Source organism: Petromyzon marinus (genome assembly GCF_048934315.1).
Source record: "Petromyzon marinus isolate PM22_M1 ecotype Great Lakes invasive population chromosome 73 unlocalized genomic scaffold, UKy_Petmar_22M1.pri1.0 chr73_unloc.1, whole genome shotgun sequence".
Lineage (NCBI taxonomy): Eukaryota > Metazoa > Chordata > Hyperoartia > Petromyzontiformes > Petromyzontidae > Petromyzon > Petromyzon marinus.
In genome coordinates, this window is record NW_027422607.1 from 36475 (window position 1) to 54012 (window position 17538).

At 49.4% G+C, this 17538-nt stretch overlaps 1 protein-coding gene across 1 annotated transcript; it reads right to left on the reverse strand.

The window, feature by feature from the left end:
- Nucleotides 1–1069: 1069 nt before the first annotated feature.
- On the reverse strand, nucleotides 1070–5146 carry LOC142908120 (uncharacterized). Its single transcript, XM_076058380.1, has 4 exons — nucleotides 5131–5146; nucleotides 4401–4675; nucleotides 3414–3921; nucleotides 1070–3348 (listed from the first exon to the last, which is right to left on the reverse strand). Exons 1-4 carry the CDS (start codon nucleotides 5144–5146, stop codon nucleotides 2936–2938), a joined length of 1212 nt encoding a protein of 403 aa, XP_075914495.1. The 3' UTR covers nucleotides 1070–2935.
- Between the last annotated feature and the right edge of the window lie 12392 nt (nucleotides 5147–17538).

Genomic DNA, 17538 nt, shown 5'->3' on the forward strand with positions numbered 1-17538 from the left:
AACGTGGTGACTTTACCGAAAAAACTAAGAATATAGTCTCATTTTGTTTGCATTTTGACTGTTTGCGCTGTGGTTATTGCAAACACGATAGCCTTGACTAAAGCCATCGGTTTTTGGTGCCAGGTAAAAGGGTAAAAACCTACTACTGCAAAAAGAGACTACGCCGATAATGATAATGAGGGCACTAATAAAGTATTCAAGCTTTCGTGTCCGCATAAAATCACTCGTTTGTTCTTTTTTTGCGGTAGAGTCACGCATGTAGATAGTACAACAAAATTACATTTCTGTTTCAATATAATTTTATTGCATCTCTACGTACGTGACTTTACCGGACCAAAAAAAACCCCTGACGAGTGACGTTGGCACTTAATTTCGATTTGAAGCTTTCGTGACTGCAAGGATTCATCTTCTTTGGTTCTTTCGGTAAAGTCACCACCACCACCACCACCACCACGTAAAATGATAATAAAATAATAAATTGATAAAATAAAATAGCACAATAATATTCTCACGGCGTTTCGGCCACAACACAAGCGGCCTTCATCAGGTGAAGGGGGCGAGACTGTCTGGTAGGACAGCGCTGGAGTTAAAAAGCCACGCTCAGATCGCGACCTTTAAGCCTCAACTTTAGCAGCAAAGTTGTCCTACCAGACAGTCTCGTCCCTTCACCTGATGAAGGCCGCTTGTGTTGTGGCCGAAACGCCGTGAGAATATTATTGTGCTGTTTTATTTTATCAATTTCTTATTTTATTCGATTTGAATCTTTCGTGACTGCAAGCGTTCATCTTCTTTGGCTCTTTCGGCAAAGTCACCACCACGAAGAAATGAGAATTTAAAAACAACGAAATGATCCCTCAGCCTTCTGCGATGCTAAATGCTACTTGCTTGGCTGCCTGACCTTCGCTCAGCCAGCCTCAAAAGGTGCGCTGCGAATCTTAACGGCGTTCACTGTGGCTCCGTCGTCCCAACAGGCCTGTCCCTTTCGCCCGAAGAAGGCCTCTTGTGGCCGTGGGCGAGACGTCGCGAGGATTCCATCGTGCAAACTCCGTCATTCTATTCTCATTCCACGCGGCCTTACCGAGAGAAGCAAGCAAGGTAATGGCGCCCACGTCCTTCGAATCCGATTGGTCCACACCCGAGGCGGCTTTTCCTAGAGCCCCTTCAAAGCCTCTCACGCTGGTGTTGGATCCCCGGTGACGCTGAAATGCGTGCCACTCAGAATGTTTGCAACCACTGTTAGAGGTGTGGTGTTGTAAGGACGAGCAGACTTCTTGAGGAAGCACACTCTGTTTATTGTATTATTTCCTCGTACAACGCTTAACACACCACACACAGAGGGATATTCGGTCCCCTCACCCGATACCCTAGGGAGGTACAAAGCCTCCGGACCGGGCGGGACTCACACGTCTACCGCTATCCTCCTTGATACCTAAGGAGGTACACAGACTCCGGACTTGGCGGGACTCACTCACACGTCTACCGCTAACCTCCTTGATACCTAAGGAGGTAGACAGACTCCGGACTTGGATGGACTCACTCACACGCCTACCGCTATCCTCCTTGATACCTAAGGAGGTACACAGACACCGGACTTGGATGGACTCACTCACACGTCTACCGCTATCCTCCTTGATACCTAAGGAGGTAGACAGACTCCGGACCTGGCGGAACTCACTAACACGTCTACCGCTATCCTCCTTGATACCTAAGGAGGTACACAGACTCCGGACTTGGATGGACTCACTCACACGCCTACCGCTAACCTCCTGGATACCTAAGGAGGTACACAGACACCGGACTTGGATGGACTCACTCACACGTCTACCGCTATCCTCCTTGATACCTAAGGAGGTACACAGCCTCCGGACTTGGATGGACTCACATGCCTACCGCTAACCTCCTTGATACCTAAGGAGGTACAAGCCTCCGGACTTGGATGGACTCACTCACACGCCTACCGCTATCCTCCTTGATACCTAAGGAGGTACACAGCCTCCGGACCTGAAGGGACTCACACGCCTACCGATAACCTTCTTGATACCTAAGGAGGTAGACAGACTCCGGACTTGGATGGACTCACTCACACGTCTACCCCTAACCTCCTTGATACCTAGGGAGGTACACAGACACCGGACTTGGCGGGACTCACTCACACGTCTACCGCTAACCTCCTTGATACCTAAGGAGGTAGACAGACTCCGGACTTGGATGGACTCACTCACACGCCTACCGCTATCCTCCTTGATACCTAAGGAGGAACACAGACTCCGGACTTGGATGGACTCACTCACACGCCTACCGCTATCCTCCTTGATACCTAAGGAGGTACACAGCCTCCGGACCTGAAGGGACTCACACGCCTACCGATAACCTTCTTGATACCTAAGGAGGTAGACAGCCTCCGGACTTGGATGGACTCACTCACACGCCTACCGCTATCCTCCTTGATACCTAAGGAGGTACACAGCCTGCGGACTTGGCGGGACTCACTAACACGTCTACCGCTAACCTCCTTGATACCTAAGGAGGTAGACAGACTCCGGACTTGGATGGACTCACTCACACGCCTACCGCTATCCTCCTTGATACCTAAGGAGGTACACAGCCTCCGGACTTGGATGGACTCACTCACACGCCTACCGCTAACCTCCTTGATACCTAAGGAGGTACACAGACACCGGACTTGGCAGGACTCACTCACACGCCTACCGCTAACCTCCTTGATACCTAAGGAGGTAGACAGACTCCAGACTTGGATGGACTCACTCACACGTCTACCGCTAACCTCCTTGATACCTAAGGAGGTAGACAGACTCCGGACTTGGATGGACTCACTCACACACCTACCGCTATCCTCCTTGATACCTAAGGAGGTAGACAGACTCCGGACCTGGATGGACTCACTCACACGCCTACCGCTATCCTCCTTGATACCTCAGGAGGTAGACAGACTCCGGACTTGGATGGACTCACTCACACACCTACCGCTATCCTCCTTGATACCTAAGGAGGTAGACAGACTCCGGACCTGGATGGACTCACTCACACACCTACCGCTATCCTCCTTGATACCTAAGGAGGTAGACAGACTCCGGACTTGGATGGACTCACTCACACACCTACCGCTATCCTCCTTGATACCTAAGGAGGTAGACAGACTCCGGACCTGGATGGACTCACTCACACGCCTACCGCTAACCTCCTTGATACTTAAGGAGGTAGACAGACTCCGGACTTGGATGGACTCACTCACACGTCTACCCCTAACCTCCTTGATACCTAAGGAGGTAGACAGACTCCGGACTTGGATGGACTCACTCACACGCCTACCGCTATCCTCCTTGATACCTAAGGAGGAACACATACACCGGACTTGGCGGGACTCTCACGTCTACCGCTATCCTCCTTGATACCTAAGGAGGTACACAGCCTCCGGACTTGGATGGACTCACTCACACGCCTACCGCTAACCTCCTTGATACCTAAGGAGGTAGACAGCCTCCGGACTTGGATGGACTCACTCACACGTCTACCGCTAACCTCCTTGATACCTAAGGAGGTACACAGCCTCCGGACTTGGATGGACTCACTCACACGTCTACCGCTAACCTCCTTGATACCTAAGGAGGTACACAGCCTCCGGACCTGGATGGACTCACTCACACGCCTACCGCTAACCTCCTTGATACTTAAGGAGGTAGACAGACTCCGGACTTGGATGGACTCACTCACACGTCTACCCCTAACCTCCTTGATACCTAAGGAGGTAGACAGACTCCGGACTTGGATGGACTCACTCACACGCCTACCGCTATCCTCCTTGATACCTAAGGAGGAACACAGACTCCGGACTTGGATGGACTCACTCACACGCCTACCGCTATCCTCCTTGATACCTAAGGAGGTACACAGCCTCCGGACCTGAAGGGACTCACTCACACGCCTACCGCTAACCTCCTTGATACCTAAGGAGGTAGACAGCCTCCGGACTTGGATGGACTCACTCACACGTCTACCGCTAACCTCCTTGATACCTAAGGAGGTACACAGCCTCCGGACTTGGATGGACTCACTCACACGTCTACCGCTAACCTCCTTGATACCTAAGGAGGTACACAGCCTCCGGACCTGGATGGACTCACTCACACGCCTACCGCTAACCTCCTTGATACTTAAGGAGGTAGACAGACTCCGGACTTGGATGGACTCACTCACACGTCTACCCCTAACCTCCTTGATACCTAAGGAGGTAGACAGACTCCGGACTTGGATGGACTCACTCACACGTCTACCGCTATCCTCCTTGATACCTAAGGAGGTACACAGCCTCCGGACCTGAAGGGACTCACACGCCTACCGATAACCTTCTTGATACCTAAGGAGGTAGACAGCCTCCGGACTTGGATGGACTCACTCACACGCCTACCGCTATCCTCCTTGATACCTAAGGAGGTACACAGCCTGCGGACTTGGCGGGACTCACTAACACGTCTACCGCTAACCTCCTTGATACCTAAGGAGGTAGACAGACTCCGGACTTGGATGGACTCACTCACACGCCTACCGCTATCCTCCTTGATACCTAAGGAGGTACACAGCCTCCGGACTTGGATGGACTCACTCACACGCCTACCGCTAACCTCCTTGATACCTAAGGAGGTACACAGACACCGGACTTGGCAGGACTCACACGCCTACCGCTAACCTCCTTGATACCTAAGGAGGTAGACAGACTCCAGACTTGGATGGACTCACTCACACGTCTACCGCTATCCTCCTTGATACCTAAGGAGGTAGACAGACTCCGGACCTGGATGGACTCACTCACACACCTACCGCTATCCTCCTTGATAGCTAAGGAGGTAGACAGACTCCGGACTTGGATGGACTCACTCACACACCTACCGCTATCCTCCTTGATACCTAAGGAGGTAGACAGACTCCGGACCTGGATGGACTCACTCACACGCCTACCGCTAACCTCCTTGATACTTAAGGAGGTAGACAGACTCCGGACTTGGATGGACTCACTCACACGTCTACCCCTAACCTCCTTGATACCTAAGGAGGTAGACAGACTCCGGACTTGGATGGACTCACTCACACGCCTACCGCTATCCTCCTTGATACCTAAGGAGGAACACATACACCGGACTTGGCGGGACTCTCACGTCTACCGCTATCCTCCTTGATACCTAAGGAGGTACACAGCCTCCGGACTTGGATGGACTCACTCACACGCCTACCGCTAACCTCCTTGATACCTAAGGAGGTAGACAGCCTCCGGACTTGGATGGACTCACTCACACGTCTACCGCTAACCTCCTTGATACCTAAGGAGGTACACAGCCTCCGGACTTGGATGGACTCACTCACACGTCTACCGCTAACCTCCTTGATACCTAAGGAGGTACACAGCCTCCGGACTTGGATGGACTCACTCACACGTCTACCGCTATCCTCCTTGATACCTAAGGAGGTACACAGCCTCCGGACTTGGATGGACTCACTCACACGTCTACCGCTAACCTCCTTGATACCTAAGGAGGTACACAGCCTCCGGACTTGGATGGACTCACACGCCTACCGCTATCCTCCTTGATACCTAAGGAGGTACACAGCCTCCGGACCTGGCAGGACTCGCACGTCTACCACTATCCTGGTCCTCCGGCTAGGACCTAGGGGAGGCTATCTGACCCACCGCTGGCACCGGTGGGTCCTCACCGCTGGGTATGCCGAGCCTTAGCCCTTGGAAGGGCCGGGAGGCTGGGCCCAGGGTCCTAGCTAGGACTTCAGCCCAGTCTTCTGTCTTCGTGCAGGGAGAGAACTCCCCCGAGCTCCGTTGGGTCACCCGTCTTATACCCCCTTCGTGGCCAGGCAGAACCAATCGCACACTCCCACGTGGAACCGTCTGATTGGTTCGCACCAAAACCTTGGCCACGATCCGTTTCACCTCGACTGACCCCAACCGTTGCACCCAGGGGCAATGCTGCACTGCCTTGGTGGCAAGGCAGGTCACGCAACAGCGCGTAGTTAACACCTCTACAGAGGCAACACGTGTTTTTTTTTGTAACCTCTCAACGGAACTCCGCCCCCCCTCCGGTACCGCCCCCTTTCTAGAACCTTCCAAGGGGCTCCGGAAGAAACCGCGCCCCGCCCAGCCCCTCAGCTGGGGTCTGGGAGGGGGGTTGGGGTTGGGGGAGAACCCGGCCGCTCGCTCACCGGTCCGGCTGTCCCTGACCTTCTCCGGCTCAGGGTGGCACCCCCTAAGGGCCTGTGCCCGCTACTGCAGCTAGGTGCACGCTGGCAGTATGAGACGTGCATTTATGACGCTACACTTCTACGCACGCGCGCACAGAGACACACAGACACACAGACACACACAGACACACACACAGACACACACACACAGACACACAGATACACAGACATACAGACACACACAGACACACAGACACACACGCACAGACACACACACAGAGACACAGACACACACAGACACACAGATACACACACACAGACAGACACACACACAGACACACATAGACATACACAGACACACAGACACACACACAGAGACTCACTCACACAGACAGACTCACACACACAGAGACTCACTCACACAGAGAGACTCACACAGCGACACACACACAGACTCACACACATACACACAGACACACACACAGACACACACACAGACACAGACAGACACACACACAGACATACACACAGACACACACACACAGACACACACACAGACACACACACAGACACACACAGACACACAGACATACACACACAGGCACACACACACACACAAAGAGACTCACTCACACAGAGAGACACACACACAGACTCACTCACTCACACACACAGAGACTCACACAGAGAGACACACACAGACACACACACAGACACAGACAGACACACACACACAGACACACACACACACACAGAGACACACACACACAGACACACACACAGACACAATGGGGACTCATAACTGAGTCTGTAACTCCTCCTCCTCCTCCACCACCACCACCATCACGTGCACGGCCTCCCTTTGTGACGTCACCAATTCAGAACACGTGGCCTGGGAGGGGAGGGGGGCGGAGCATCAGAAGGGGGCGGGGCTTTCTGTGTGAATCGACCCCTCCCCCCATCCCCCCGCCTCCTATTAACCACAATGCATTTCGGCACCATGTATATACAACATACGTACAACATACATACCACATACATATACCATACAATGTAAACACATTGAACACAGCCTACAACAAACATACACAACATACATACACACACACAACACACACACACAACATACATACATACATACACACAACATACACACACACAACACACACACACAACATACACATCATACACACAACATACACACACAACATACACACACACACAACATACACACACAATAAACATACATACACAGCATGCATAAAAACAAACATACAAACACACACACAACATACATACATACACACAACATACACACACAACACACACACAACATACATACATACATACACACAACATACACACACACACAACATACACACACAACACACACACACAACATACATACATACACACACAACATACACACACACAACACACACACAACATACACACAACATACACACACACAACATACACACACACAACATACACACAACACACACACACACAACACACACACAACATACATACACACAACATACACACACAACATACATACATACACACAACATACACACACAACATACACACAACATACACACACACACAACATACATACATACACACAACATACACACACAACATACACAACACACACAACATACACAGCATGCACACAAACACACACACAACACACACACACAACACACACACACAACATACACACACACAACATACACACACAACATACACACACACAACACACAGACAACATACACATCATGCACACAAACACACACACAACACACAACATACACACACACAACATATACACACACAACATACACACAACATACATACACACACAACACACACAACATACACACACACAACAAACACACACACAACATACACACACACAACACACACACAACATACACACACACAACACAAACACACAACATACACACACACACAACATACACAACACACACACAACATACACACATACACAACACACACACAACACACACACCACACACACACAACATACAACATACACACAACATACACACACACAACACACACACACAACATACACACACACAACACACACACAACATACATACATACACACACAACATACACACAAACAACATACACACACACAACATACACGCAAACAACATACACACACACAACACACACACAACATACACACACACAACATACACACAACATACACACACACAACACACACAACATACATACACACACACAACATACACACAAACAACATACACACACACAACATACACACAAACAACATACACACACAACACACACACAACATACACACACACAACATACATACATACACATACACACACAACATACATACACATACACAACACACACAACATACACACACACAACAAACACACAGAACATACACACACAACACACACACAACATACACACACAACACACACACACAACATACACACACACACAACACACACACACAACATACACACACCCAACATACACACACACAACATACACACACAACACACACACAACAACCACACATAAACACACAACATACACGCACACAACATATAACACACACACAACATACAACATACACACACAACATACACACACAACACACACAACATACACATACACACACAACACACATACAACACACACACATACAACACACACAACATACAACATACACACACAACATACTACACAACACACAACATACACACAACACACAACATACACACACAACATACACGCACACAACATATAACACACACACAACATAAACAGACACACACAACACACACATACACAACAACAAACACACACAACACACACAACATATAACACACACACAACATACCACAAACACTCACACAACATACAACACACAACATACACAATACACAAACAACACCCAACATACAACACACACAAAACATACAACACACACAGAACACACAAACAACACACAACATATACCACACACACACACAACATACAACATACACACCACACACAACACACACACAACATACAACAAACACACAACATACAACACACACAACGTACAACACACACAACAAACAACACACACAACGTACAACACACACAACATACACACAACATGCAACATACACACACAACATGCAACAAACACACAACAAACACACAACATACAATATGCAACATACACACAACGTACAACACACACAACATACAACATATACACAACACGCAACATACACACAACATACACACAACATACAACATAGACACAACATGTAACATACACACAACATACAAACAACATACAACATACAAACAACATACAACATACACACAACATGCAACATACACACAACACACACACACAACATGCAACATACACACAACATACAACATACACACAACAAGCAACATACACACAACATACACACAACATACAACACACACAACATGCATACACCATGCAACACACACACAACATGCAACATACAACATACACACAACATACAACATACACACAACATGCAACATACACACAACATGCAAACATACACACAACATACAATATACACCCAACATACAACATACACACAACATACAACATACACACAACATACACACAACATACAAACAACATACAACACACACAACATGCATACAACATGCAACACACACAACATGCAACATACAACATAAACACAACATGCAACATACACACAACATACACACAACATACAACATACACACAACATACAACATACACACAACATGCAACATACACACAACACACAACATACACACAACATACACACAACACACAACATACACACAACATACACACAACATACACACAACATGCAACATACACACAACATGCACACAACATGCAACATACAAACAACATACAACATACATGCAACATACAACCAACATGCAACATACAACATACACACAACACACAACATACAAACAACATACATACAACATACACACAACATACACACAACATGCAACATACATACAACATACACACAACATACAACATACACACAACATACAACATACACACAACACACACCATACACACAACATACACACAACACACAACATACAACATACACACAACATACATCCAACACACAACATACACACAACATACACAGACACACAACATACACACAACATACAACATACACGCAACATACAAACAACAAACAACATATAACATACACACAACATACACACAACATACACACAACATACAACATACACACAACATACAACAAACACACAACATACACACAACATACAAACAACAAACAACATATAACATACACACAACATACACACAACATACACACAACATACAACATACACACAACACAGACACAACATACACACAGCATGCAACATACATACAACATACACACAACATACAACATACACACAACATACACACAACATACAACATGCACACAACAGACAACATGCAACATACATACAACATACACACAACATACACACAACATGTAACATACACACAACATACACACAACATACAACATACACACAACATGTAACATACACACAACATACACACAACATACAACATACACACACAACATACAACATACACACAACATGCAACATACATACAACATACACACAACATACAACGTACACACAACATAAAACATACACACAACATGCAACATACAACATACACACAAAACACACACAATACACAACATACACACAACATGCAACATACACACAACACACAACATACACACAACATACACGCAACATACACACAACATACAACATACACAACATACAACATACACACAACATACACACAACATACAACATACACACAACATACAACACACACAACATACAACATACATCCAACACACAACATACATCCAACACACAACATACACACGACATACACAGACACACAACATAAACACAACATACAACATACACACAACATAGACACAACATACAACAAACACACAACATACACACAACATACAAACAACAAATAACATACACACAACATACACACAACATACACACAACACACAACATACACACAACATACAGATAACACACAACATACAAACAACACACAACATACAACATACAAACAACAAACAACATATAACATACACACAACATACACGCAACATACACACAACATGCAACACACACAACATACAACATACACAATATGCAACATACACACAACATACACACAACATACAACATACACACAACATACACACAACACACAACATACACACAACATACAACATACATACAACACACAACATACACACAACATACACAGACACACAACATACACACAACATACAACATACACACAACATACAAACAACAAACAACATATAACATACACACAACATACACACAACATACACACAACATACAACATACACACAACATACAACATACACACAACATACACACAACATACACACAACATACAACATACACACAACACAGACACAACATACACACAGCATGCAACATACATACAACATACACACAACATACACACAACATACAACATGCACACAACAGACAACATGCAACATACATACAACATACACACAACATACACACAACATGTAACATACACACAACATACACACAACATACACACAACATGTAACATACACACAACATACACACAACATACAACATACACACAACACACACACAACATACAACATACACACAACATGCAACATACATACAACATACACACAACATACAACATACACACAACATGTAACATACACACAACATACAACATACACACAACATACAACATGCAACATACATACAACATACACACAACATACATACACACACAACACACACAACATACACACACACAACAAACACACACACAACATACACACACACACAACACACACACACACAACACAAACACACAACATACACAGACACACAACATACACACAACATACAACATACACACAACATACAAACAACAAACAACATATAACATACACACAACATACACACAACATACACACAACATACAACATACACACAACATACAACAAACACACAACATACACACAACATACAAACAACAAACAACATATAACATACACACAACACACACACAACATACACACACACAACACAAACACACAACATACACAGACACACAACATACACACAACATACAACATACACACAACAAACAACATATAACATACACACAACATACACACAACATACACACAACATACAACATACACACAACATACAACAAACACACAACATACACACAACATACAAACAACAAACAACATATAACATACACACAACACACACACAACATACACACACACACAACACAAACACACAACATACACAGACACACAACATACACACAACATACAACATACACACAACATACAAACAACAAACAACATATAACATACACACAACATACACACAACATACACACAACATACAACATACACACAACATACAACAAACACACAACATACACACAACATACAAACAACAAACAACATATAACATACACACAACACACACACAACATACACACACACAACACAAACACACAACACACAACATACACACAACATACACACAACATACAACATACACACAACATACAAACAACAAACAACATATAACATACACACAACATACACACAACATACAACATACACACAACATACAACAAACACACAACATACACACAACATACAAACAACAAACAACATATAACATACACACAACATACACACAACATACGCACAACATACAACATACTTACAACATACACACAACATACAACACACACACAACATACACACAACATACACACAACATACAACATACATACAACATACAACATACACACAACATACAAACAACATACAACATACACACAACATACGTACAACATGTAACATACACACAACATACAACATACGTACAACATACACACAACATGTAACATACGTACAACACACAACATGTAACATGTAACATACGTACAACATGTAACATGTAACATACGTACAACATACAACATGTAACATGTAACATACGTACAACATGTAACATGTAACATACGTACACCATGTAACATGTAACATAGTACAACATACAACATGTAACATGTAACATACGTACAACATGTAACATGTAACATACGTACAACATGTAACATGTAACATAGTACAACATACAACATGTAACATGTAACATACGTACAACATGTAACATGTAACATACGTACAACATACAACATGCGTTACCTGCTGGAGGTCTGAGAGCGTGCGGGGGAGGGGCTGGGGACCCAGGCCCAGAGCCCACCACGTGACCCGCCCCGCCCCCCAGAGCGCGAGGCACGTGACCAGGACGACCAACCACGAGGCGAGGGAGACGAGGAGCAGCAGCAGGGGGCGGGGCAGCGGCGGTGGGGGGGTTATAGACGGAGACACGTGACCTGGGGGGGGAGGGGTTATAGAGAGAGACACGTGACCTGGGGGGGGAGGGGTTATAGAGGGAGACACGTGACCTGGGGGGGAGGGGTTAAAGAGAGAGACACGTGACCTGGGGGGGAGGGGTTATAGAGAGAGACACGTGACCTGGGGGGGAGGGGTTAAAGAGAGAGACACGTGACCTGGGGGGGGAGGGGTTATAGAGGGAGACACGTGACCTGGGGGGGGAGGGGTTATAGAGGGAGACACGTGACCTGGGAGGGGAGGGGTTATAGAGAGAGACACGTGACCTGGGAGGGGAGGGGTTATAGAGAGAGACACGTGACCTGGGAGGGGAGGGGTTATAGAGAGAGACACGTGACCTGGGGGGGGGGGGTTATAGAGAGAGACACGTGACCTGGGGGGGTTAGAGAGAGAGACACGTGACCTGGGGGGGTTATAGAGAGAGACACGTGACCTGGGGGGGGGGGGTTATAGAGAGAGACACGTGACCTGGGGGGGTTATAGAGAGAGACACGTGACCTGGGGGGGTTATAGAGAGAGACACGTGACCTGGGGGGGGGGTCTATAGGGGCCACGTGACCTGGGGGGGTGGGTTTAGAGGGGCCACGTGCTCAGTGTGGTGTCTGAGTGGTCTCACCACGTGGCACGGTGACGCACTTCCGGACGCTCGCGACGCTGCCGTCGTCCCGCGTCACGTGGTCATCCCCCTCCTCCTCCTCCTCCCCCCACCCCTCCCCCAGCCCCTCCCCCAGCCCCTTCCTCCTCGCCACCCACGCGCTGACGCACACGTGACTCCCCGCCCCTCCCCCACCGCCCGCCCCTCCCCCCAGGGGCAGCCACAGCTGCTGCCGGCGCCACGTGACCACGAGGCAGCGGGGGGCGTGGCTCCTGCCGGGAAGGGAGGGGCTAGAGGAAGGGGAGGGGCTAGAGGAGGGGCTGGGGGAGGGCAAGGGTGGGGTGGGGGGGGTTAGAGATCGGGGGGAGGGGGGTTAGGACGCGTGGGGGAGGGGTTTCGGGGAGGAGCTAGACTAAGGGGGAGGGCCTAGATCGAGGGGAGGAGGGGCTGAAAGGTGGAGGGGTTCGTGAAAGGAGGCGGGGCTATGGAAAGTGGGAGGGGCTAGTGGAAGGAGGGGCCGGGAGGGGTAGGGGAAGGGGCGGGACTAGGGGGAAGGGCCAGGGCGGGGCTACGAGGCGGGGGAAAGAGGTGGGGCTTGAGGAAGTGGGCTGGGGGTGGGACTAGGAAGCGGGGCAAGGGGGCGGGGTTAGAAGGCGGGGCTTGGAGGCTGGGCTAGGAGGCGGGGCTCGGAGACGGGGCTCGGAGGCGGGACGAGGAAGCGGGGCTAGGGGCGGGGAGTCAAGGGGGGCGGGGTCTAGGGGGGCGGGGAGTCTAGGGGGGCGGGGAGTCTAGGGGGGCGGGGTCTAGTGGGGCGGGGAGTCTAGGGGGGCGGGGTCTAGGGGGGCGGGGTCTAGGAGGGCGGGATCTAGCGGGGCGGGGTCTAGCAGGGCGGGGAGTCTAGCGGGGCGGGTCTAGGGGGCGGGTCTAGGGGGCGGGGTCTAGGGGGGCGGGGTCTAGGAGGGCGGGGAGTCTAGCGGGGCGGGTCTAGGGGGCGGGTCTAGGGGGCGGGGTCTAGGGGGGCGGGGTCTAGGGGGCGGGGTCTAGGAGGGGCGGGGTCTAGCAGGGGCGGGGTCTAGGGGGCGGGGTCTAGGGGGCGGGGTCTAGCGGGGCGGGGTCTAGGGGGGCGGGGTCTAGAGGGGCGGGGTCTAGGGGGCGGGGTCTATTGGGGCGGGGTCTAGGAGGGCGGGGTCTAGGGGGCGGGGTCTAGCGGGGCGGGGTCTAGGGGGGCGGGGGTCTAGGGGGGCGGGGGTCTAGGGGGGCGGGGGTCCAGTGGGGCGGGGTCTAGCGGGGGCAGGGGTCTAGGGGGGCGGGGTCTAGGGGGGCGGGGTCTAGGGGGGCGGGGTCTAGGGGGGCAGGGTCTAGAGGGCGGGGTCTAGGGGGGTGGGGTCCAGGGGGGCGGGGTCTAGGGGGGCGGGGTCTAGGAGGGGCGGGGTCTAGGAGGGGCGGGATCTAGGAGGGGCGGGTCTAGCGGGGCGGGGTCTAGGAGGGGCGGGGTCTAGGAGGGGGCGTGTCTCTGGTCTGAGTGAACTGAGGAGGCGTCCCATTGGCTGCTGCCCACCCACCTGACACACACGCGGAGTCGGTACGGCAGCTCCCACGGGGAATCGGCGAGCACGCGGCCCCAGGGGCCTTGAGGCCCGCCCAGCCTCACCTCCAGCACGGGGCCAACACCAACAACATTCCACCAACAACACCACCACCACCAACAACACCACCAACACCACTAACAACACCACCACTAACACCACCAACACCACCACCAACACCACCAACACCACCACCACCACTACCACCAACACCACCACCAACACCAACAACAATACCACCAACACCACCACCACTAACAACACCAACACCAACAACACCACCAACACCACCAACAACACCAACACCACCACTAACACCACCACTAACACCACCAACACCAACACCACCAACACCACCAACACCACCACCAACACCAACACCACCAACAACACCAACAACACCACCACCAACACCACCAACACCACCAACAATACCACCAACAACACCACCAACACCACCACCAACACAACAATACCACCAACACCACCAACAATACCACCACCATCACCAACACCATCATCACCACCAACACCAACACCACCAACACCACCATCACCACCAACACCACCACCACCCACACCAACACCACCACCAACACCACCACCACCATCACCACCACCAACACCACCACCACCATCATCACCACCACCAACACCAACACCACCAACACCACCTCCACCACCAACACCACCACCACCCACACCAACACCACCAACAACACCACCACCAACACCACCACCAACACCAACAACACCACCCCCACCACCACCAACACCAACAACACCACCACCAACACCAACAATACCACCACCAACACCACCACCAACAATACCACCATCATCACCAACAACACCACCACCACCAACACCAACAATACCACCACCAACACCACCACTAACAATACCACCATCATCACCAACAACACCACCAACACCAACACCACCAACACCAACACCACCACCACCATCACCACCAACACCATCACCACCACCAACACCACCACCACCACTAACAACACCACCACCAACAACACCAACAACACCAACAATACCACCACCACCACCAACACCACCACCACCAACACCACCAACACCACCACCAACACCACCACCAACACCACCACCACCACCAACACCACCACCAACACCACCATCACCACCACCATCACCATCACCACCATCACCACCAACACCACCACCAACACCACCATCACCACCACCACCACCACCAACACCACCACCACCAACACCACCAACACCACCACCAACACCACCACCAACACCACCACCACCAACACCACCACCAACACCACCAACACCACCAACAACAACACCACCAACAACACCACCACCACCAACACCACCACCATCACGACCACCACTAACAACACCACCACCATCACCACCACCACCAACACCACCACCAACACCACCACCAACACCACCAACACCACCACCACCAACAACACCAACAACAACACCACCACCACCAACACCACCACCACCAACAACAACA

What these genes read in the sequence shown, in the direction of transcription:
- LOC142908120 (XM_076058380.1), bottom strand. An exon ending in GTGTGAGTGAGTCCATCCAA is followed by an intron (nt 3,922 to 4,400) that starts GTCCGGAGGCTG and finishes GAGTCCCTTCAG; the next exon opens with GTCCGGAGGCTGTGTACCTC. An exon ending in GAGGCTGTGTACCTCCTTAG is followed by an intron (nt 3,349 to 3,413) that starts GTATCAAGGAGG and finishes GTTCCTCCTTAG; the next exon opens with GTATCAAGGAGGATAGCGGT.